Genomic DNA, 24,206 nt, shown 5'->3' on the forward strand with positions numbered 1-24,206 from the left:
AAGTCAGCTAATGTGACATTTTAAGCATTCTTAACATGTTTCAAATCGAATCTAGTTTCTAATCACTATTTTAAAACATGCTGAACACACTCCAAATACAGTCCTGCCAGTTCCCCATCAGTCATCTGTATCCAAATTTAGATGTGCCACAAATAGTTTCTGTGACACACATGCTTTCTTATCAAAAAAAACAATGACAATTAGAGCAGATACAGAGTCGGTTTGAACAATAGTAGGGGCAGGCCTTAAAATATACTTTGGAAAAACTGGCTTATACTTTTCCAGTGATAGCTTCTGACCATGTGTCTAGAGAGTGGTGGAATAAGAATGACTCATACTAATGTAGAACTACTCCCACATGAGAAAAGGTCCTGCATATGTCTTAAATCATAATGGAAATACCATCAGCAAAAAGTATTGTGTCATATATTTGTGTTAGTTTCAGTTCTATGATAATTTACTGTATATTATTGGGGTATAATTATTTATTTAAGCTCATTATTTTAATGTTTGAACTGTTAGGTGAAGCTGTTCTTAACTACTTTATGTACCGTTGGAATAAAAACTACAACATCTAAGGAGTATTGAGTAGTATTGGGAAATCTAAATACTCCGTACCTTTGAAATGTACTTCCACTCCTAATTATAAGGCGTATATTCAAGTTAAGCGTAAATGTATCCCACTAAAAGCACATAAAAAAAATCACTAATGCACTTACTTCACTAAATATACCAACAAAATTGAAATATACTTCATGTCTATACAATGATATGGTTTCTTTCTGGTAAGATGAAAGTATTCCTACCTGAAACAGAATAATATTGACGTCTCTTCAGTGAGAGGAAAATGAGGCAAAAGAATGGAAAAGTGGAGATGGTGACAAGCATTGATTTTTTTTTATTGACTTTTCCCAAAACAGTACCACTTGTTCCCTTACATTCTGTATTGTTTTTCCTCACAAAATGTCCACTGTTTCCAAAGTACCACTCCACCATAGAAGGCCTTATGTAATCGCACTAGTGTTGTCAAGATTTACTCTTACAAACAGATACATTTGGCACATTCAGCATTTTCCTTCTCCGTGATTGAATTAAATAAAGAGGATGAAAACTGCCCTGTCCGACCAGTGAATAATAACCTAACAACACGGTAAATCGGAGGCACATGAGGGGGGCCAGTGTGGGAAAATTAACCAGTCCAGCACAATGCATTCCTGCCCTGTAAGTCAGCAAAAAGCCCAGCAACACAAGGCAGGGAGGAATGTGACTTTTACACCGTCGTAACCCTGGTTGAATTTATAAAAGATAAAGTCTTTTAGACTGAGATGCGTCTGTACTATGGATGCAAATCGAACTGCAGGAAAACAAAAAAAAATAATGACCCGTTTGAGGCCAAACTGATCAAATAACAACTCGGACAGTAAATCTACCGGGGTTTTACCCTGGATCCCCAGTGTAGCAACAATCTCTGTAAGTGATGTTCATAGCTGTCATTTGAACAGACGCTCCGACCCTCGTGCAAGAGGACAGTTACACAACATTTCTGTGCAGACACAGATCAAACGTGAGCAAGTATGAACACCCAGATACACCTACGCCAAATTTACTGAATAAATCTGAGCTACATTCACCGTCATTGTGGAAGACATAGAGATGCAAAATTAGTAATAATTCAGTTTGACTGCTTATTTTCAGCTTCAGAGATTGTTACTACTTCACATTTAGTATTTTCAATCAAAGGTAAACCCCTGTCTAGACTTGAATTATTATTCTAAGACTCTGCTGATAATAATATAACATGGTAATCTTCCACTGAAGTGTTGAATTGCCATTCGATGGCTTAATCCCACAGAAGCGTGTGCTATAGGCTCATAAGCAGCAGTTTCATGACACTCTCTGAGAAAATACGCTTTACTGAGTAAAACCTTCACATGCTAAACCAATCTCTTGGAAATACAACCCATATAACTGTAAATTAAGCTGTAGCTGTACAGATAATGTTAAGCCGGTCTTCCAAGTGTTTGAGACAGCAGAGGCTCATCAGTCTTTTCAAACAGTTAGATGTGTGTAAGCAGTATGCACTCTAAATGATTTTGGTTAAGGTGACCTGAAAGTATCGTCTTTATTGGCTGCACTATTTACAGATGACAAATGTCTTGGCATAAACTGGAAAATATGGCCTCAGCTGAGCATTACATGTGGACTAACAGCATGCTTTGCGAACTTAAAAATCTCTCTCTGCCTACACGTACTACATGTTAATTTGAACTGTAGCAGAATGTCTTCCTGAAAACTTGCAAACCTACACCTCAAAATATGGTTAGCCCTTTTCAGCCCTGGTGGACGTGCAGCCTCCTAAACCTGGGATGAAATTTGCCCTGCTGCATTACAAAATCGGGGGTTTAATACTGTCGGTCCAATTTGTAAACCTGAGACAACGGATTCATTAACTGTAAACTTAAGCGAAGCCTTCTCTCTCTCTCTCTCTCTCTCTTTCTCTTCAAAAGTAAAACATCACGAGAAGCCATACAGAACACTGTGGGCATTGACTAATAATGTTACAAAACTTTCCGTGAAGTGTCCAGACGCTGTGCAATTTTCACACACTTAGTACAGTTATAATACAAAGTGGACATAAATAACGAGTGCAATTTTTCTGCTTTGCTTATTACAACGTATAACCTTGGCAGTAAGGCCTTGACCTCAGCAAACACTTTAAAACACACACACACACACACACACAAAAAAGTGAGCAATTGAAGAGCTGGCTGGCAAGCAGGCCCTTTCGGAGAGGCCATGTCCACATGAGAAGTAGATAAAAAAGAAAGTCCCCCACAGCTCTACGCTTTGTCCTTTTTTACCCCTCTACCAGTCAGACTGAGGTCGTGTGACCCACAAAGAACATGCTGTAACCAGTGCATTTCACCCACACACCAAGATATCAGATGATATTCGTATGAATGTCCTAAAACAGCTCAGCAGTTCGCAGTCGGCCGTCTTAGTTCAACCGAGGGCATCTGAATAGGAAGGGAGTGTCCAAACCATGGTCGCAGCCCGCACATGTTCAGACACAGACCCCAAGGCAGGAAACGTCCTGTCTGCGCGTCGCAGCCCTCCAGACGGAGCAGGCTCACAACAAAACGCAGCATTTCAGACAACCACCCGGCGGTGTTCGTTTTTGTAAAGCTGCCCGTGTAGCAGTTTCGAATACTTCCCAGATCCCCTCCTTGGTTTTAGCGGAGCACTCCAAATAGTCATATGCGCCAATGCGCATGGCCATGGCCCGGCCATCCTCTGTTTTCACTGGCTCCAGCTTCAGCCGAGACAGCTCGTTCTTCACGTTCTCGTCGTTGCGCAGATCCTTCTTGTTGGCCACCAGTATGATGGGCACATTCGGACAGAAGTGTTTGACTTCGGGGACCCACTTCTCCGGGATGTTTTCCAGCGAGTCCGGGCTGTCCACGGAAAAGCACATCAGAATGACATCGGTGTCCGGGTAGGAGAGTGGGCGCAGCCGGTCGTAGTCCTCCTGCCCGGCGGTGTCCCACAGAGCCAGCTGGACTTGCTTGTTTTCCACTTCGATGTCCGCGACATATGTCTCAAACACGGTCGGGACATACACCTCGGGGAACTCGTCTTTGCTGAACACAATCAGTAGACATGTCTTCCCGCATGCGCCGTCCCCCACCACCACAAGTTTCTTTCGTATGTCAGCCATTCCTGCCTTTCCCTAGCGCTCACCCAAAGTGTAGCATCCAAAAACACCGAGATGTGCTGCTGTCTCTCAACTCCCTTTCCTTTTTATAATCTAAAAGACACTGGACAGACTTGTCCGGCAAGCCGATCCTACCTCCCAAATCCAGAAACCTTTGCCGGTAACCACTGCGATCTCTTTATAAAGAGAAGGGTGGTTTCCTAAATATAGCAATCCAATCGGAAGTAGGGAGGTGAGATCACAGTTTGTAAACGGGGAGGTGATTGGATCTCATCGGTTTTCCTGATGTAGAGGAGGGTCATGGACCACGAGGATCCACCCGACCCAGGATCAGCAAAAAAGCAACCAAACACTGCATGATGATGTATTACACTATGATATTAGGCCATTCGTTTTTTGTTTTTTTTAAGCAGCTAATATATATATATATATATATATCTAAAGACATATTTGTTTTTTTGGTATTTCTACTTTTTCACACCGATTCAGCAGTAATATTTGGATTTATTTATCCAATAAACATTCATTCAAACTAAGACATATTTCATTCATTACCCAGCAGCAATGTGAGTGGGATTTATTTATTTATTTTTTAAAGAAATACACTTGTAATTTACAAGCTCTCGTGTGGCTGATAAATAAATAAAAACATCAAACAGCTGTGCGCAACAAGGAACGTTGGGGGAAATTTACATTGACATTGTTACGTCTACGTAGTTCACGCTATTTACAGGGAGGGGGCACTAGCGTAGGCAAACTCCTAGCATTGACTACCAGGCATTGCTAAATCACCGCTCTCTCCAAGGAAACAAAACAATTTAGAATTGGCTTGACGGCGTGCAACAAGCGTAGACCCTCTCTCGACGCGACAAGGCGTGAGTATCTCCTCTTATTTCCCCGCAGCGAAAAGCTCCGCGAGGCGGCCGCGTTCAAGGCGGCCGCCTCGGTGCGAGTATTTCCCCTTTTGTTTAGCGGTTAAGGCCCCTCTGTTTGGAACTTGAAGGGGGGCCATGTTGTTTAGCCGCTGAGTGTTTGGCTGATGTTTTAGCTCAGCCAGCAGCGACTTGGCCAAAGTAGCGCCTGCTAGCTCGCACGCTAGCTGTAATGGTTGATTTTGGCTTCTTGCACAAAGCACACTTAAAGAGTTGAGAAAGCGGCTCGTTTCTGTCCAACGCGGAAGTGCTTCAATTTATTGTAAAATAAATAAATAAATAAATAAATAAAACAGCGAATTCGCGAGTAACACCGTGATGTTTCAGCGCAGCAGCCGAGAAATAACAAACAGAACAGGCCCCTTTTGCGGTTAGCATTAGCATGGTAGCTAAGGAGGCTGCGAATGCTAACCCCCCGTGAAGTACCTTGTAGCTAGCATGTATCATGTTCGATATCCGCGTGTGCGAATAAACGAGTTGGTGCAAAATAAAACACGCAAACGCGCGGCAAATTCGCGAACGGCTACACCTTGAGCACATGCAGTCAACATTTTTTGCGTAAATACAGCGAAACCGACAAGTTGGCTTGTTAGCAGCGGGCGCGCTAGCTAAGTTAGCTAGTCGGGTTGCTAAACGCTTGCACGTCGGTTTTGTCATACCCACCAAGGGGGTCTGTGCTTGATGTAACATTGCAAGTCGTTACGCGTATCAAAGACGTACACGTTTCTAATTGTGGTCGGGATGATTAACGTTCAGTTGCATTTTGGGGAGCCATTTTTCTCTTTGAGTAACGCAATAATGGTAGTAGCATAGTTAGCTTGATCGCCAGCTAGCATGTAGCCAGGCACAACGTTACCTAGCAATGTTTGTCGTGCAAGCTACATCTTATCAGTCTTTGTTTTGTTCTCGCCGTGATCGATCTTAAATCAGCAAATCGTTAAATCAGACTTGTCAAAGAGGGCCGGTGTCCGGCTGCTAAGGAAGCATTTTCAGCCGTATTTGAGTATTTTGAAACGCCCGTGGCAAGGCGTTAACAGCTCGGGAATTAGTCATGTCCCAGCGAAGAAAATTAAATGCACCACTTATCCATTTAGTAGTATTTTTGGGTTGAAGCCCTTTCATGGGGTCTACTACAAAAGTTCGCTTGTCTAAAGGTTCACATTTGAGTTAAAAGACCACAGTGATCACACGTTGTGAATTACACGGTTAATTACCTAACACGTCATGTAAAACAGTGTAGCCTACTACTTGGACAGATTAATTTATTTGTTTTTATGCAGCTATTGTAGTCTGTCAATTAAATATTATTTTGCAGAGCAATATAGAAGGGGTGTATTTTCTAATAAGATTGCATATTCAAGTAAAAACAACACAATATGTATTTATATGAATATAGAGTATATTTTAACGACTAAATAACTGTGTCGTGTTTGTTTTAGGCTTTACCGTGGAATGAGCGTTCCATGCAGCATCCTAGGTATGAATGACGTGGCCTGGCAGGAGACAAGAGGTGGGATGCTGCATGCAAATGGTGCTCCCGAGTCTGGGGGTGTCCGAGTTCATGCCGGAGGGCCCCTGGCTTCAGTTGGAGGCGCCGGGCAAGCTCCCGGGGGAACGCACTTACAGGGCATGGACAGGGGCGCTAACGCCACCCCAGGTACCCCACAGCCTCCGCTGAGTGGAAGGTCTCAGGACGACGCCACAGTCGGATACTTCTTTCAGAGGCAGCCGGGAGAGCAGCTTGTGGGCTGCACCCCCAGCAAGCACCGCTGGCCGACTGGAGATGCTAATCATGTTGATCAGGTAAAGGACCCTTATTAGAAGAACATCTATTGTAGAGATACAATAGCAGTTTAATGATGGTTAGATAGACAGGCATCTGTATTTTGCACCAAATTACACAACTGAGTAAACTTTTGTAATTTCTTTTGGTGCATTTTTGGAAACACACCAGTTATTAACAATTAAGGAAATAACTCAACAGGTGATGCAAACTCCAGAAAACAAGAAAATCAAAAGACATCAGTGGGTTTTTAACTTGTGTAGCATTGTATTGTTAGTCACCACCAACACCAGTTCACTTGTTTCTGTGACATATGACTTCCAACTTTATTTATTTTTCTTTTTTTCCATCTACAAGTCCAATTTATGAGGCGGTGTGTACACGTGCTGTCTCTCCTCAGACCGTAGTAAAACTAAGTTTGAATTCTGGGTCCATCCGCGTCGTTTATCCCAGCGCACAGTAGGGGAGAGGTGCATAGATCACCAGTGTTGTCACAAGGTGTGTTCAGACAACAGTGGCGCTGCATTAAAATACTGCCGTCGTTTTATTCATAGTGGGCAAACTAGTGAGATGAGGGCTTCAGCCATTGTACTGGCACAACAGAGGTGCCACCACACTGCGTTGTCACAACGATTAACCCAGCCAGAGTTGTAACATCCCGTCTGACAGTATTCCAATCTGTTGCGTAGTGTTTTGGTATCTGATAAAGCCTCAAACTTGATTTGTTGCTGAGATTAAACATCCTGGATTTGATCTCATTTTACCCGTAGGCATGTAAACTCCTCACAGAAAAAGCCCCAAACTCTTTATTGAATTTGAACAGTGGGACAACGGTGCCAAAACTTGAGCCATTGGAAAATGTACTTTTTTATTTCAATTTCAGGTTATTCAGTTTCATGCGACCCAATTTAATTCTCCCTATAAGGCATCAACTATAATCCCTTATTTGAGGTTTGTGTAAATTGTGTGTTTTACATTTCCTTGTTTGGGTCCACAAATCTGTACGAAGGTCCATCTTCAGTTCGTTGCGATCCCGTTTCCCAGTGCACGTCTGAGACCTTTGTTCAACAGGCCCCTGTGTACACAGTTGATTAAGCATGGCGTTATTGCCCAACGTTGTAAAAAAAAAAAAGAAAGATGTGAGGTGTCTTGGGGAGACTCTGTTTTTGCAGATGACGCTGTCCAGAAAATGACTGCATTACTTCCATTTCCAGAATTTTGTCACCATTTATAAAACGATATACGTATTGACAGGGTGGTGCTAGTGATGACAAAACAGCTGTAATGAGATGGAGTGTTATTACTCATTCACACCCTGTCATGACTGGTTATTTGTGAGACTTTATGTAAGAACATGTCTGTTGCAGATAAACAATCTTTTTCTTGGCTGAGCAATTATTTGAAAGACTACTCGGCTGTTTTTCATACCAGGGTTCTTTTATTTCACTGAAATAAAATGTTGAAGGTAAAAATGATTAAACAAAAAAAAAAAAAACAGTGTTTATCTGGTTACAGTTCAGTGATTTTGTGTGAATAATCTTAAAGTTAGTAAAATTATTCTCACACCTTATTCTGTTTTTTGCTTCAGGTCCGTGTCGTGGATGAAATGAACTATCAATTTCAAGCTCTTGCTTTGGAGTCTCGGGGGATGGGAGAGGTAAGGGGTTGTTTTTGTCCTAACATTGTCTATTTGGGACTCTTGTCTGGTGTTTAATCAAATTTAAAGTGTCTTCACACACCTTTAGGTTGCTATTTTATTTATAGCGAATGTGTTCTGCAGAGCTGGTGCAGGGCCCTTTTGCAGAGAGCAGGTGTTTACTCAAGTTCAAGATGTGTAAACCTCTATGCAGATACACAGATATGGAATTTAAGGGCTGATAACGATAGCATTTTTCCCCTCTTTCTGTTTGCTGCGGCCAATACAATACACACTGTTAATCTTATAAATGTAAATATGCGTAGAAGAAGGTGACTTGTTTATTTTTTTCCTGAGGAAACATCGATATTTAGATAGGCATTAAAAATCCTAGTATTAAACATACAAACATGTATTGTAAAGTTGTTTCTAAAAACTTTTGTTTGGAAGCCCTATTAAAACCAGACTAATTAAAGGCTTAATACTCTGTAAGCTGCTAAAATATGCAAGGCTGTGACAATTACTGTCTCGAACAAGTCTGCGGCATCATTAAATCATTCATCCTGTCTACTAGACACCATCTTAAAATAAAAGTTCATCTTATTTACCATGTCTTTTATATAGACAGAGTCTAATATTGTGGTTTTGGCCGCAAACATTACAACATTAACATGTGCGCTATATCAACTAAAGATGTAGAGAGAGCAGTTGTTTGACTGTAGGGGGAGTGGTCCACGACATCACATTTCAGTAATGTTATGTTGTACTTGTTCAGCAGGTTTAATAACTGCCTTGCAATGTGTCCTTTAGTGGAAACTTTTTTTTTTTTTTTTTTTTTTTGCTGCACGTACGGGGAAAAAGCACACTTAAGCAAACTTTAACTAAAAGTCTGTGTCACACCCTCTGAGGTGCTTCCTTTGTTTAGTCATGATCCTTCCCCGTCCTGTAAAACACGGCGACAGTAAAGAAGCAAACGTAGTCACAGTCAGAAATTAGTTTTGGGCGGAATTCATCACATTATGGGACGCCGCTGTGTGGAGAAGTTTGTAATGATTAGCTGTTTGATGGCATTTCATCAGCTTATTAAAATTAAATCCCACAAAAACACTCCAGCAGCTGTTTTATGAAACAAAAACACTTAATTCAAGTGTTTTGAGTCATGTGGTCGTGATAATAGCTGGTAGTTTAATCGTGCATTTAGGGGTCCATTACCAGACAAGCGTGACTCTGAAAGTAAAACTACACCAATCTGCCAAATGGTATTTATCACCTTTCTTAATCATCCACTGAATGTCATTTAGTAATATTCCCTTTTTGCTGCGAAGGAAGCACATGCTAAATGAACTGAGCTCAAACATTTCTGTTCCAAGCATCTGATTACACGGACAAAAGGAGACTGTTCTGATAGTAATTGATGGAATCACATGGTGTGACAAACTGTTTGAGACAAACACACACAGGGTCGCACCCCGGTTGTATTTCGAATACTGCTTCAGTTTGTTGTGCGCCAACGTCAAAACAAATATAAAATAAATCTGTATGTCGATGTTTTTTGTAGCTTTTGCCAGCTAAGAAGCTCTGGGATTCTGATGAGCTGGCCAAAGATGGAAGGAAGGGGATGCTTCTTGGGGAGGAGTGGAGGGACAATGCGTGGGGACCGTCCCGTGAGTGGCTCCTATGTCTTTCTTTTATAATATATTGTGTATATACTCATGATTTAGTTTTTGTTAAGAAGACATGATCAGATCTGACTGTACGTTGTTGTTTATGTGACTTTAAATAGCTTTATGCCTCTCTCAAGGTTTATATATACACTTTAGAGTTCAAATTAAGTATTAGTTAAACTAATAAATCAACTTAATCGTTGCAGTGTTCTTTTTCATTCGTTACTCAGACAGTCATGTTCATTGTAGGTCGGTGAAGGAATGTGCGTAACATTTTTCCTGCACCCATACACTTTTCATTAGTCTACCACATGTGAATTTATGGCAATGTGTGACAAAGGCCCAATAGTTTAAGAACATGCAGCACTATACATGTGCACAACGGGCTGAGTATGTATAGGAAAACGTCGTTCCAAATGTGTGGCGGAAGGAGAATCATGATTTTTGACTCTTTTGCTCCGTCCGGATCTGTACAGCTTGCCATCATCAAAAAATGAAGCCAGGATAATGTCAGGGTGACTGTTCACCAGCTGAAGTACAGTAAAAGTTGGGTGATGTTGCAGGACAGTAACCCTAAAAGTGAAACTATTGCAGAATGACTTAAAGCCTAGATGAAAACAATATATTTTTTTAAGGGGTTCAGTCAGAACCCAGTCCTAATAGCCACCATGTGGAACTTAAAATATGTCTGAGCTGTAAGTTGTACCGTACGGACCACGCGAAGCTGACGTCGCTTGCGTCTCATTCAGATCATTCAGTGTCCCAGCCGATCATGGTGCAGCGGCGACCGGGCCCCGGTTTCCACGGGAACGGCGACGCCAATTCCGTGCTTTCACCTCGCTCGGAAGGCGGAGGCCTGGGTGTGAGCATGGTTGAGTACGTCCTGAGCTCCTCTCCCGGCGACAAGATGGACGGCCGCTACAGGAACGGTGGATATGTAAGTCAGCCCCTCTCTCTCTCTCGACGCCAAAGGTGGCGTTTGTCTTGCTTGTTTTAACTGTATTAAGTTTGATGGTGATGTAATCTTTGCAGGGTGGAGGAGATGCCGACCAAGATGGGAGAGAGAAGAGCGATGCCCAAGAGAAGGTGTCGCCCTTTGAGGAGGACAAGAGCCCAGAGATGAAAGTGGGAGAGGAGAATGATCCCGCTAAAGCCAACGGAAGAGGTCTTCTAAATGGCATGGACAGAGACTGCAAAGACTTCAAGTAGGTCTTCTTGTATGCTTTGTTACTCTAGATGTTACTGAGGATGATGCAACTCAAAGCACTGAAACCGAAACCTAATAAAAACGTCCAAAAGTTGGTTGAGATAAACGTGAAAGCTCGTAAACTGTCAGGATACTTTTTAGAAATATGACGTTAGTGCTGATGCGAAACCTTGTTTGCTTTTCCAGTCCAACTCCCGGAAGCCGTCAAGCTTCCCCCACCGAGGCGGTGGAGAGGATGGGTCCCAGCCAGACGGGGTTGGAGATGATGGGACAGCACCACCCCCATGCCCTCCAGCAACAGAACCCCGCCCAAAACAAGGTCCCAACCGAGGACTTCCAGAACCAGGAAGCCCAGAACATGGGTGGCATGGAGCAGCAAGCCGGTGTGGAGTCCTTACAGTTCGACTACGCTGGGAACCAGATTCAGGTGGACTCCTCAGGGACTCCAGTAGGACTGTTTGACTACAGCTCTCAGCAGCAGGTCTGTTGAAACGTAAAGCATATTAATTAAAGGATCTAACTGTGGGTTTGCTAAACAGATTGTGATCTTTCATTTTCTTTTTTTCCCCCCCCAGTTGTTCCAGCGATCTAATGCCCTCACTGTTCAACAGCTCACTGCAGCTCAGCAACAACAATACGCCCTGGCTGCCGCTCAGCAGCAGCATCTCGGTATGACGACCGGTTTCTCCTTGGTGTAATATAATTAGGAAAAACTTTGAGACGTCACCAGCTAAAGACCGCTTAAGACTTTCGAATGAGATTAAATATGGAAATATGAATTGAATTACTTCTCCTTATTCCCCAGCTGGACTTGCTCCTGCATTTGTGCCAAACCCTTACATCATTAATGCTGGCCCTCCTGGAACTGATCCCTACACTGCCGCTGGGCTGGCAGCAGCAGCCACGCTTGCAGGTGATTATACAACACATACGTAATGTCCCTGTACCGATTTCTGATCTGTCGAAAGATGAGCCGATGCGTCGAATACGTGTATAACATGAATATTTACTCTTTAGGCCCCACAGTTGTTCCCCCACAGTACTACGGTGTCCCGTGGGGAGTGTACCCTGCCAATCTTTTCCAGCAACAGGCTGCATCTAATGCCAATCACTCGGCTAATCAGCAAGCATCCAATCAGGGACCAGGACCAGGCCAACAGGTAGGAATTATTCATATTTTATTGCATATTCACGGAGGAGTTATTCCTTTAGACTTTTTTTTTTTCTTTCTATTTGTGAGTTAAAAATGGATGAACTTGGTTGGAAAAATATTGTATCCCATACTTTTCTGCAACCATCAGAGCAACGTTTCATCAAAACATGGTTACGGTTGTGAGGTTGGTTGTTTATGTTGCCAGGCAACTGTCAAATCTGACCAGTTTTAACAGATTTGGCACTTTAGCTCGGCTCTGCTTAAAGTTACAAAACCCAAATTGAAAAGGGCACTGCTTGCGTAGTATGCTCGATAGGTTTCATTGCAGTTTTGTTCTGACTGTATTCCTCCAGGTGATGCGCCAAGGAAACAACCAGCGACCTCTTACACCTGGACAAGGACAACAGAGTCAGCAGGAATCTTTAGCTGCAGCAGCCGCTGCAAATCCTGCATTGGCATACGCAGGAATGTCAGGTTGGTGACCTGGTTAAGACATTCACAAATTAATGCATTTATGTTCACTAATTGATATTTGGATGTGTGTTATTACAACTTTCAAAAAACAATAATCCATGTTTTGTGTTCCAGGTTATCAGGTTTTGGCCCCTGCAGCCTACTATGACCAGACTGGAGCCCTGGTGATGGGTCCCGGTGCCCGAACCGGTCTGGGCGGCCCTGTTCGTCTAGTCCAGACCCCCCTTCTTATCAACCCTGCGGCCGCACAAGCTGGTAGGACCCAACCCATTTGCATTTACAGATGAATATGTTGGAATTAGGTCCTACGGACTCAGATATGTAATCAGTAGAACAGTTGAGCAATTAGATTTATTACTGTCAAAGCCTGAGTAGATTATTGGCGTGAGAGCAGAGTCATTCCTAGAGTTAGACCTACTTATTAAAAAAAAAAAAAAGATAAATCCACAAATTTACAACTTGCGATAACAGAAAACATGTTGGAAAAATATTGTATCCCATACTTCTGTGACTAGAAACTGACCAGAAATACTAATTTAAATGCCAAACATGCACTTTAGTTAGTACCACTAAGTTCCTTGTGATCACGTGATCTCACCTTTCACCCCTCACACCCCTCCTCCTCCTCTCAATCAGCAGCTGCTGTGTCTGCATCTGGCTCTGGCAACAACATGTCAGGTCCTCCGGCCAACGGACTGTACCGCTCCATGCCTCAGCCTCAGCAGCAGCAGCAGCAGCAGCAGGCTCCCCCGCAGAGCAGCGGCCTCCCCTCCAGCTCATTCTACGGCTCTGGATCTGTCCCCAACACCTCTCAGAGCAGCTCCCTGTTCTCACACACCTCTGCCGCCCCGCCGCCCCCGAGCTCCTCCCTGGGCTTCAGCAGCACCGGCGGCTCTCTGGGCGTCGGCCTGGGCTCTGCTCTCGGAGGCTTTGGCTCTTCTGGTCAGTCGCTAAAACTACTTTCTAACTATTCTCCCACCTATTAAATGCAACCTGTTTTCTCAAACTGCTTCTCCATTATTATTATCTTTACAGTGTCCAGCTCTACCAGTAGTAGCGTGTCTCGCAGGGACTCCCTCTTGGCAAGTTCCGACCTCTACAAACGAGGTGGCAGCAGTTTAACTCCCATCGGCCAGCCGTTTTACAACAGCCTGGGTTACTCCTCTTCACCCAGCCCCATCGGGCTCACACCAGGTCACTCCCCACTCACTCCTCCACCTTCTCTGCCCTCCTCTCATGGATCCTCTTCCAGCCTTCACCTAGGTAAGCTTAAGGACAGAGCTATCTCATGTTGCCATCACCACTCTCTATTTGCTGCTGACGCTCCAACAAACCTAAGCTGTTTCTTTACAGTAAATGCTTATTAAAGTCAAGTGTCAGTCAGCTGTATCAGTTGCTCCAATTGGTCATCGCCTCAAAGCTGAGATTACACACCCACTTTGCATTGCCAAATGATTTTTAACCTATTATTGCTACAACAAGAACGGTTTCTTCTTGCCACATGTTTGCCACTGTGTGTATGCCCCTTCTTAGTTGACATGTCCTGAGGGTTTTTAAGTTGCCACACTATTGTGTAAGCAGCGCTCTGGGCCGTGATTGATTAAGTTTGCTCATGTTGTGATGTCATAGTCATGTTTGTACTTGTGTAAAGCACAGAGACGCTTTCCTCCACTACATGATTGTGTAAGCAGCCTTGTAATGTCAGACTATGTTCATATGTAATTCATTTGTCACATACACTGATCAGCCACAGCATTATGACCACTGATTAGAAAAGCAAATAACATTGACCATCTTATGACAATTCAGTGTTCTGCTGGGAAATTGTTAGACCTGGCATTCGTGTTAGACATGTACCACCCACCTAGACCAGACCAGACACCCCCACCCCATAGCAATGACACTCCTTGATGGCAGCAGCCATTCCCAGCAGGATGCAGCCTGACACAGACACACACACAAAAACACCTTAGGAGCAACTCAAAAAAACATGAAGAACAGCACAAGGTGTTCACTAGATCCCAAACTGATCAAGTATCTGTGGGATGATCCACAGAGGACCCCACTAACAACATTCTGTTACCAGACGCCACTGGACACCCTCAGAAGGCCCATGTCCATTCTCTGATGAGTCACAACTGTTTTTGAGGCACAAGGGAGACCTACACAATATTAGGAAGGTGGTCATAATGTTATGCCTGATCAGTGTATTTGTTATTACACAAAAGAACTGTGGGTTTTTCCCCATCACTGACATTGAACTGTTTTAGAAACGTATATTTTAACTTTCAGTGTAAAGGGGGGACTGAAGTGGCGCTTGTAGCGTGTCTCACATGTATAATCGGTGTCTAACATTACTTTGTCAGTTTCAGGGGTCACTAACTATGCAGTCCCAAAAACAAAACTGTTTTTTTGTTACAGTGTCCCCCCCTTCTTATTGTGTAAACCTAGGTGGCCTGACAAACGGCAGCGGGCGTTACATCTCTGCTGCTCCCGGAGCGGAGGCCAAATACCGAAGCGCCGGCGGCACGTCCAGCCTGTTCAACTCCACGAGCCAGCTGTTCCCTCCGTCTCGGCCCCGCTACAGCCGCTCTGATGTCATGCCATCCGGACGCAGCCGTCTACTGGAAGACTTCAGAAACAACCGCTTCCCGAACCTCCAGCTCCGCGACTTGCCAGGACACATGGTGGAGTTTTCTCAAGACCAGCATGGATCCAGGTGAATGATCTGCTTTTAAGGCTTGAAGTGCTGCAGAGATTTCAGCTTTGCTCAAATGCTAAAGTCTATTCTGTCTCTAAACTCTTTGTTCTAATCTTGTCCCCCTAGATTTATACAACAGAAGCTAGAGAGGGCCACTCCTGCTGAGAGGCAGATGGTGTTTGGAGAGATTCTGCAAGCAGCATACCAGCTGATGACTGATGTATTTGGGAACTATGTCATCCAGAAGTTCTTTGAGGTTGGCACCGTCTTCTCAGTAATCACACAATAAGAACCACAACAGGGGGCTCTATTTTCTGAAGCATATAATCAAAATAATTTCTTTCCTGCAGTTTGGAAGTGCAGACCAGAAGCTGGCTTTGGCAACACGCATTCGCGGGCACGTCCTCCCCCTGGCTTTGCAGATGTATGGTTGCAGGGTCATTCAGAAAGCTTTGGAGTCCATTTCCTCAGACCAGCAGGTAATTGTAAGTGAGATTTCACTTCCTTTTTAACATTTTTATTTAATTTTTTTTGCATTTATTTTGAGTATTAAACATTAATACAGTTTACATTCAGTCGGCGTGACAGTTTTGCCTCCATTCCCCACCAAACCTCCTAATTTTAGAGCGACATTGTCCGTGAGCTGGATGGCCACGTGTTGAAGTGTGTGAAGGACCAGAATGGAAACCATGTGGTGCAGAAGTGCATTGAATGCGTCCAGCCGCAGGCCCTGCAGTTCATTATTGATGCCTTCCAGGGACAGGTGGGTTTATTGTTATGAGAGCAAGCTCCGTGGCGGTTATTGTTTTGTCTTCTCGTCGGTTATAAACCAGTCGCACCAGTTTAGTTTTCTTTTCCGAGCGCCGCAGATTCACTGTGCTCATTTCGCATGTCTCTTATTTGCTTCGCATTGCAATATGAAGAAATAATGAAAGAATCTAACTGGGGGAAAAAAGCATGTACATAAACACAGACATTTCTATTAAATGCCAAATGAATATATCAAATCGTGTATTTAACTCTGTTTGTTTTGTTCTTGATATTCTTCATTTTTTTATGCAGTTGTAGAAGGTTTGTTCGTTAGGTCTTTAATCTTTTTAATGGAATAAAAACGCTCAAAGGACTAAGGATCAGTCTAAGGATAAAACAATGAGCTGAGATGCAGCTTTAGATTCTTTTATTATCCACTTGAGGGCAGCACTATAATTCTAGTTACCGCTTGTATTGATCTGATTCAACTTTTACCTCTTTACGTATATTTTTTGTTGCAGGTGTTCGTGCTCTCCACTCACCCTTACGGCTGCAGAGTTATCCAAAGGATTTTGGAGCACTGCACCCAGGAGCAGACTCTGCCCATCCTGGAGGAGCTGCATCAGCACTCTGAACAGCTGGGCCAGGTGAGCACATCTGCCTCCCGTCCATCCCATTTATTTATTTATTTATTTATTTTATTTTAAAAGAACCACATAAGCGACTTCTACATTTGCTGTTGACGTGTCTCGTGTGTTTGCATGTCTCCTTTCGTGTTTGAACATTTTCATTATACTTAGCTTGTCATTGTTCCTGTGTAGCCGTGGTCTGCTAAGTGTAAAAGTGAAAGAATGAATGTATTTGTACTTGTTAGCAGTCATTGCATCTGACGTATGTGATTATTTAAACATCCACCCTGCCCCCTCACTTATTCCATCTAGAAATATCAAGGCGTATCATTGGAGATGACACCCAAAACATATTATACAGTGTCCCGTGATGCACTGTTCAAGGTCAGAGCAATTTGCCTCTCTCTCGCGGATGTCCCCGTCCTCCCTTCCTCTTTCCCCTTCTTATCTTTTCTTCTGTACAGACTCTGATTTAACATTTAGTTGCCCAACTCTTCTACAGGCCCTTTCCTAACCCACTGAGCCGCCTCTTCCTTCTCTTCCCCCTTCTCTTGCTTTATGCCACAGAGGATTCACAAGGCACATGCTTACCGACTTATCTCATGATCCCTCTTTTGCCGCCACAGCATTTTCTGATCAATCTGTTTTTCCGTTTTCCCTCTTCATTTCAAGTAAATGTGTAATAGTTTGATTTAAAGAAAAAAAATAATAAAACTCTACCAATAAAAGTGTTAACAATTAATGCTTGAATCACCTTAAATTCCAAGAGCAGCGTAATGCAGGTTCTTGTTAAAACAGATTGACGGGAAATGGATTTGAAGGCAAATGCTGAGAAATTAAAAGTGGGAGATCACATTACCTGCCCAACAAATCACTCCCTTAACAAGATTGACAATTGAGAGTGGTGTTATTTGTTGCTTGGCCAGGTGAGTTCTCGTCTCCATCTCGTCACACTAAAATTACGCCCATGAATGTCTATCACCCATTTCTGAAGGGGCAAAGATGCTACTGGTTGTGTTGCCTGGTCAGCGACACCCCAAACCAGCAGCATCCGTCTTGTCTGACCTTCCGCAGTGATGGCGTAAGGGTATTCGCAAGTACTACAAATGGGGGTGTCACTCACTCGTCAGCCTATCATTGTAGAGATGCATGATTATCTCACACCAGTCGAGACCAGCGGTGCAAAGTAGTGCATGAGTGTCAATCACGTTTAAAGGGTGTCTCTGTGATTTTTATTTATTTATTTATTTATTTTCTGTTGTTGCCGTCCTTACGGCTTTACCTTTGCGCTCACATCTCCGCTGCCCCCTGCAGGATCAGTACGGTAACTACGTCATTCAGCATGTTCTGGAGCACGGCCGACCCGAAGATAAGAGCAAGATAGTGGCGGAGGTTCGCGGCAAGGTCCTCGTCCTGAGCCAGCATAAATTTGCAAGGTAAGCCGTGTTTTATGACCTTCTGTAAACCGTTCCATGGAAGGAGAATGGCTATATGATGCAAACTTGAGTAGCTTGCTGCACACACTCCGAAGTCAGAAAAGTAGTTTTCCAATAATCTGAGATCTTTTGACAGCTGCAGAACAAATTGTAGAAAGGTCAAGACTCCAGCAGCACTTGTAGTAAATGGAACAACTTTATTAGACTGATGCGTTTTGCCTCTTGGCTTTCAGTATTTCACATCGGTCTGATAAAGTCTTGACCTTTCTACAGTTTCTTTTCCATTTTATTTTCCTCCTCCGTGCACCTTGGTAGCGCCAGAAATACACCTTTTTCTACAGCTCCAGGAAAAAATTAAACGATGTCTATATATCTGGAAACATTTTCCTGAGCCTCTGTGCTGACCAGTGCAGGTGATATGGTACCTTGAACTATAAAAGACCACGTCTTGTACAGACTTTTGAATCTCTTTTGTCTCTATCCCCAGACTCTCCTTCCAAGCAGATTTCAAGCCTGAGTCTCTGTTGCATGTCAATAATGCACATCCAGTTCTGTGTAGAAAATGGCAATCAAAAATTAAGTTTATTAATAAAATGACCAGACAGTTGATTTGGCATGTTCCCAAACTGATTTCTAACCTTTTATTGGTCGATTAGTACAGTGGTTCTCAACCTTTTTTGCGTCCTGGACCCCCTGCACATTTTCGATCGACCCTGAGGAACCCCCACCCGATCTTGGGGGTGGCGGTGCAATTTGATAGAAAGAAACAGCAGAAACTGCATTTTAAATTGCATTATGGCATTTATTCAATCTTTAAGGCAAATATGAGCTTTCAGTTGTGTCTCAGTCACATCTGAATAAAATGCTATTTCTATAAATGTCATAGGATCTTTTTTTAAAAGATATTTTATTTTCACGGACCCCTTGCAATTACACCATGGACCACTAGGGGTCTGCGGGCCCCTGGTTGAGAAACTATGGATTAGTATCCCAACTGTGTTGTTCAAAAAACTCTATAGTAGTGTTTTTCTCAGGTACAAAGGATTTAAACACATAAGTATTCAATCCGAAACTTAAATACTGCAGCGGCAGCATTACTGTGTCATACTGCGAGCTGACCACAATAACACGAGAGGAACCACAGGCACATTATAGGAACCAGCTCAAGATAACCAGCAGGAAACCATTGTTATGAATCATTGTGACATAACATTATAAGTTCTGTGTGAAAAGAGCTTTTTTTGTTGTTGTTGTTTAAACATGCAGTGTGCATGTCGCCCACAGTCAACATGTTAATTGTGGTTAGACACATGCATTGATGCGATCATTACAGGACGTTCTGTTTTGCTTGGTGCAATCGGTCGTAAGGCCTTAAGTCGTGCCGTCATGTTGCCTCTTGCCCTGAACCGTTCGAAAAGGAAAAACAAAACGCGTATTTGCTCAACATGCTCCCAACCACAAATGTAGTGAGAGATAGACGCTCTGACCAGTTGCTCACCGTGACGCAACCCATGTTGAGCAACAAATGGAGTATGCAAAAAAAAAAAGAACCACATTCTGATATATCGACAAACATGCTGGATGACTAATGTGACTGGCCGTCTCTTTGTGAATTTGTGAGTAATGGTACTTCTGTTGTTTGTTTTTTAATCTCCAGCAACGTTGTGGAGAAGTGCGTGATCCACTCCTCACGTGCAGAGAGGGCTCTGCTGATAGACGAGGTGTGCTGCCAGAAGGACGGCCCCCACAGCGCCCTGTACACCATGATGAAGGACCAGTACGCCAACTATGTTGTCCAAAGAATGATTGACATGGCGGAACCGGCTCAGCGTAAAATCATCATGCACAAGGTGAGCTGAACGGACGAGGGTGCAGGTTCTCAGCGTGCACGCAGTCGAGCTTGCAGAATCTGTAAAAATAAATAAATAAATAAATAAAAAAATACGCGAACGTCAGAAAATGTTGCACTCAAGTTATATGTACCAAGTTCCTGCACATTCTTATTCATGCATGAATGATCTCTTCCTGGATAAGAGGTGGGTGGAGCTGTACAGGTTTTATGATCTGATAACACAGGAGTGCATCTAGAACAAAGCGTAATAAGAGTGTATTTTGACCCACCCTTACACTGAGGCGTCTGGGTTTTATATATGTTTTTCTACTCGACTAAAACGAGTCTCGTTAAAGATTCCAACTTCTGCTGGAAACGCAGCAGCAGCAGCAGAAGTAGTATTGGCTGAAAGACTGAGAGTGCTCTTTGTTCGTCTTGGTCATCTTCCTAAAGTGAATGAATTCAAAGTCGCTGCCCACATTGATTCCAGCTCCATTCATCTTTACAAACGCTTGTTTGAACAGCTCGTTGTTTTGTTGTTGCTGCTGCTGCTGCGTTCGTGGCGCTCCCAGAAACCCATCAGGTCACCTGGCGTCTACCCCGTTTGGGGCAAACGTGCAGAAAGAATGTATTTATTCATTTACCCTCTGAATGGAGCTGCTTGAAGCATATTTGTTCCGATCGGCCTGTTATTTAAATCGTTAATGGGATACTAATGTAGCACATAAAAGTCTTTATATACGACCAAATTCCAGAGAAGAGGTATGATCATGCAGTGTGCAGGTTGTTTATTATCAGAGGACAATCTTTCGACGGGCATTAAAACCACAAACCATATTGCAATAAGGTTAATCAGCTTGTTGTCAGATTAAACCAGAGTAACCTTTCATGTTACTGACCCGCGTCTTCTCCTCTCCCTCAGATCCGGCCCCACATTGCCACTCTGCGTAAGTACACTTACGGGAAGCACATTCTGGCCAAGCTGGAGAAGTACTACATGAAGAGCGGCTCTGAACTGGGTCCCATCGGCGGCCCCACGAATGGCCTCATGTAGTCTGGTCGACATCCCCGAGTCCCCCTGGAGAAACACACAACCCCCCCTCCACCACCACCACAACCACCACCACCCCCACCCGTTCTGTGAGAGATGCTCCTTAGCCATAGGGGTTAGCCTTTGACACACTCTGTCATCCCATTTTTGGGGGAATTACCAAAAAACTAAATAAAAGAAAAGACAAGTCAACTTCACCTAAGAACGCTGTGACAACTGACCCCTGCCACTCTGCCACCCCTGGTGCAGGTCCCCAGCGTGGTCCCCCAGGGGACGCACAGTCAGCAGGCTGGTTTTGTTTAGTTTTGTTTTTTTTGTTTTCTTTTAGTTTTTTTTTGCTTTTTCCTGGGTAAAGCACAAGCCCATTGTTAATGATGTAATTGATGTATTTGACCGGTTTTCATATTACCTTGTACATTTACTTTTTTTACCTTGTAAATTCTCTGTAGAAAACAAATTATTACACATTTGCTGAAATTTACAATTCTTACAATTTAACACCAGCAAGTGACTTTATAAGGCTAAACTGAGTGAAACCTTTTAAAACACAATTCCATTTGTTTTTTTTGTAACCAGACTTATTACGTCAGCTGTCCTAATTAAGTCCAGGCAGTTGAATATTATATTTGTACATTATCCCGTGCACAGTGCAAGTGTTTGCCCATGCCAAAGCTGCCGGATGGATTAGTTTTCAAATAGCGCCGCATAGTACGGACGGATGGCAACCCCCTCCGTCCATAGGCGAGTACTACGTGCCACAGTCACCCAGAGGTCTTTGAGACCGGTTTGCTAGCTTGGCGTTGGGGATAGGTGCTTACGTCTAGGGTAGTGTTTTTTGTTTTTTTCCAGTGGTGGCTTATTTTGCCTCCTTTTCCAGACTTGACGGGAGCCTGCGTTCACCCCAGCAGCTCGCAGTCGGCCTGACGTTTCGGTACTATTATTTGCAAATCCGAACTGCTGCATCCATTCGAGCCGTCTTACTTTCCCTCATCCAGGTCATCACTTCGGCTTTTATGCGAAAGAGAGCGAGAGAGGAAAAATAAATCCCTACTATTTACTTACAGAAGCAGAGCATGTGGTTTGGTTGTACAGCGGGCGCGTTACCTGGTTTAATCTTGACGTGAAGCGACCATTGCGGGGGGCTTTTTTTTTTTTTTTTCCTTCTTATTCGTGGGGATAGCGGGGTGGGAGCGGGCTATGCGTTGGCATGCTGTGACAGGTTTTAATCCTTGGAATGAGTTTTTTCTTTATCACATTTTGTGTAACATCTTATCTGTCTTGTAGTTTGAGATGAACACTGCCCTAGAAAACGGTATCTTTATGTACGGAATAATCATCTCTTGCGTAGAAGTAGTTTAGCGGTGTATAGCATCTTTGTGTATGAGTAAATTGTTGCTTTTGGGTAGGGGGGCTTGCAGCGACGATGGAACCCCCACCGCCTGAAGGTCCGAGCAGTCCAAAAAAAAAAATAATAATAATAAGTAAAGTTGTTGTGGAGTTGATCCCAGCTTTGTACATCTGAGGTGAAATGAACTAGAAGTAGTGGGATAAGTTAAAGAAAGGGATGTTGAAAGAACCTTTTTAATGGTTCTGTTTTTGTTTTTTTTAAATATATATATTTTTTTCTATTTTGGTTGGGTATGCAAGTGCATTGGTGGAGGCTGGTGGGGCCATCGGAAAGCTATTCGATTCACCTGTAATGCTCGTAGTGATGGCTTCTTTGATTCATATGAATTGTAGAATACATGTAGTATATGTGCAGTTATTAAGTGTAAGATTATTAGTTTAAATGAGGAAAAAAAAAAATTTGTCTAGTCGTGGTGTTTGACAGGCCTTGCTCTAAATTTGTAGTGATGCTTTTATTTCGTCTGTACAGTTGTACATTTGTAAACGTTTATGCTGTAAATGGGATGTCTTTTACACTTTTTTGGGGAGAAAAAGGCAAAATTGTGCATTTAGATGTGTGTATATTCATCACTCCTTTCCCCTTGAATATAATGTATACAGTTTTATTTGATCAAGTGTTATTTTAAAGGAAAAAAAAAAAAACATTTATGGCTTCACAATCTGGCATGGTTTTTGTTTTTAATCTGTTATGGGAAAGGCCAGCCTCTATTTGTACTGAAGCTGTAACATCCAATGTTGATAGTCTTTCTGATGTGTGACAGTTTAAAAAGGAAAAAAAAAAAAACACTCGACTAAAACTGAGGCTGCATTTAGTCCTCTCTGCTACCATGGAAACTTCACAGGATATGACAAGAATTATTTTTGTACAGAAGAAGTGCTGTATTTTGGAACAGCTACTACCTTGTAAGCAAAAGCAATGTAAAATATTGTCAATTATATAAATATGAACATATGAGTTTTGTCACACTGTCAAAGTCATGTACATTTTCAGGTGGCCTTATGTACATTTCCAGATGTTAGATGAAGAAAACAAACTCATTTTTGGAAGCAGAATTGTGACTGTATAATTAAACTGTTCTTCTAACATTTGACCAGTATTGTTGTGGTTTTTCCTCGCGTTTGGTTCGAGTTGAATTGGTTTTTAAGACGTCGGCACATGTCTGAAATTACCGTAGAGGTTCGTCCTCTTGGGGAGTAGGAACAGTGAAGAGCAAACAATCACTGGGTGGTGCTAGAAATGCTCTAAACATGGTACTTGAGGTTAGTTTTTAAGAAATCTGATTATGACATTTAATGTAAAGTAAGCTTTTTCAAAGTATTAAGTAAGACTCTTGGTGCAAAGTGTACATTTATGCAGTTATTGCAAGTTTACACAAGTACCATGTTCCCTCAGTTTCTTAATGTGTGTTTTTATTTCTATTCCCAAACTGCAAAAAGTGTCTTGATGATATAACTGATTAGCTGGACCTCCACCCTTTTTATTGCTTTTCAATAAAAGGGGATGAGTAGTTTTTTATAGGAAATGTCATACTTGTTATTTGACTGCAATTATTTAACAAGCATTTACTTTTTGGATTATTATACCTGACACAAAACGTATCTTAGTAAATATTATGCATGTATATAGATCAAATAACTTGAATAATGTGTATAAAAACGTTGGGTCCTATGGGTTGAGGGGAGGGGTCTCTGTGGATCATCCCACAGATACTTGATCAGTTTGGGGTCTAGTGAATTTGGAGGCCAGGTCAACACCTTGTGCTGTTCTTGAGTTGTTTGTTTGAGTTGCTGTGTCAGGCTGCACCCTGCTGGGGAGTGTCATTGCTATGGGGTGGGG

The 24,206-nt window shown here is 42.8% G+C and overlaps 2 protein-coding genes across 8 annotated transcripts; one reads left to right on the forward strand and one right to left on the reverse strand.

The window, feature by feature from the left end:
* Positions 1-878: 878 nt before the first annotated feature.
* On the reverse strand, positions 879-4,054 carry LOC311499287 (rho-related GTP-binding protein RhoB). Its single transcript, XM_084560217.1, has one exon. It carries the CDS (start codon positions 3,716-3,718, stop codon positions 3,131-3,133), a length of 588 nt encoding a protein of 195 aa, XP_084416343.1. The 5' UTR covers positions 3,719-4,054; the 3' UTR covers positions 879-3,130.
* Positions 4,055-4,410: 356 nt separating this feature from the next.
* Positions 4,411-23,455, forward strand: pum2 (pumilio RNA-binding family member 2). Of its 7 annotated transcripts, none has more exons than XM_084560148.1 (23): positions 4,412-4,590; positions 6,087-6,450; positions 8,019-8,087; positions 9,625-9,730; positions 10,480-10,667; positions 10,763-10,935; positions 11,124-11,418; positions 11,513-11,606; positions 11,743-11,850; positions 11,955-12,097; positions 12,444-12,564; positions 12,679-12,819; positions 13,201-13,506; positions 13,600-13,827; positions 14,986-15,283; positions 15,392-15,521; positions 15,616-15,750; positions 15,891-16,028; positions 16,537-16,662; positions 16,957-17,028; positions 17,959-18,080; positions 19,738-19,930; positions 20,834-23,455. In XM_084560148.1, exons 2-23 carry the CDS (start codon positions 6,100-6,102, stop codon positions 20,963-20,965), a joined length of 3,669 nt encoding a protein of 1,222 aa, XP_084416274.1. In that variant the 5' UTR covers positions 4,412-4,590; positions 6,087-6,099; the 3' UTR covers positions 20,966-23,455. The 7 variants fall into 7 exon arrangements, with proteins under 7 accessions (XP_084416278.1, XP_084416279.1, XP_084416280.1 ...); XM_084560151.1 differs by having other exon boundaries at positions 15,616-15,744; XM_084560150.1 differs by having other exon boundaries at positions 13,204-13,506.
* The last annotated feature ends 751 nt before the right edge of the window (positions 23,456-24,206 follow it).

The sequence above is a fragment of the Chelon labrosus genome, assembly GCF_963514085.1.
Source record: "Chelon labrosus genome assembly, chromosome: 14".
NCBI lineage: Eukaryota > Metazoa > Chordata > Actinopteri > Mugiliformes > Mugilidae > Chelon > Chelon labrosus.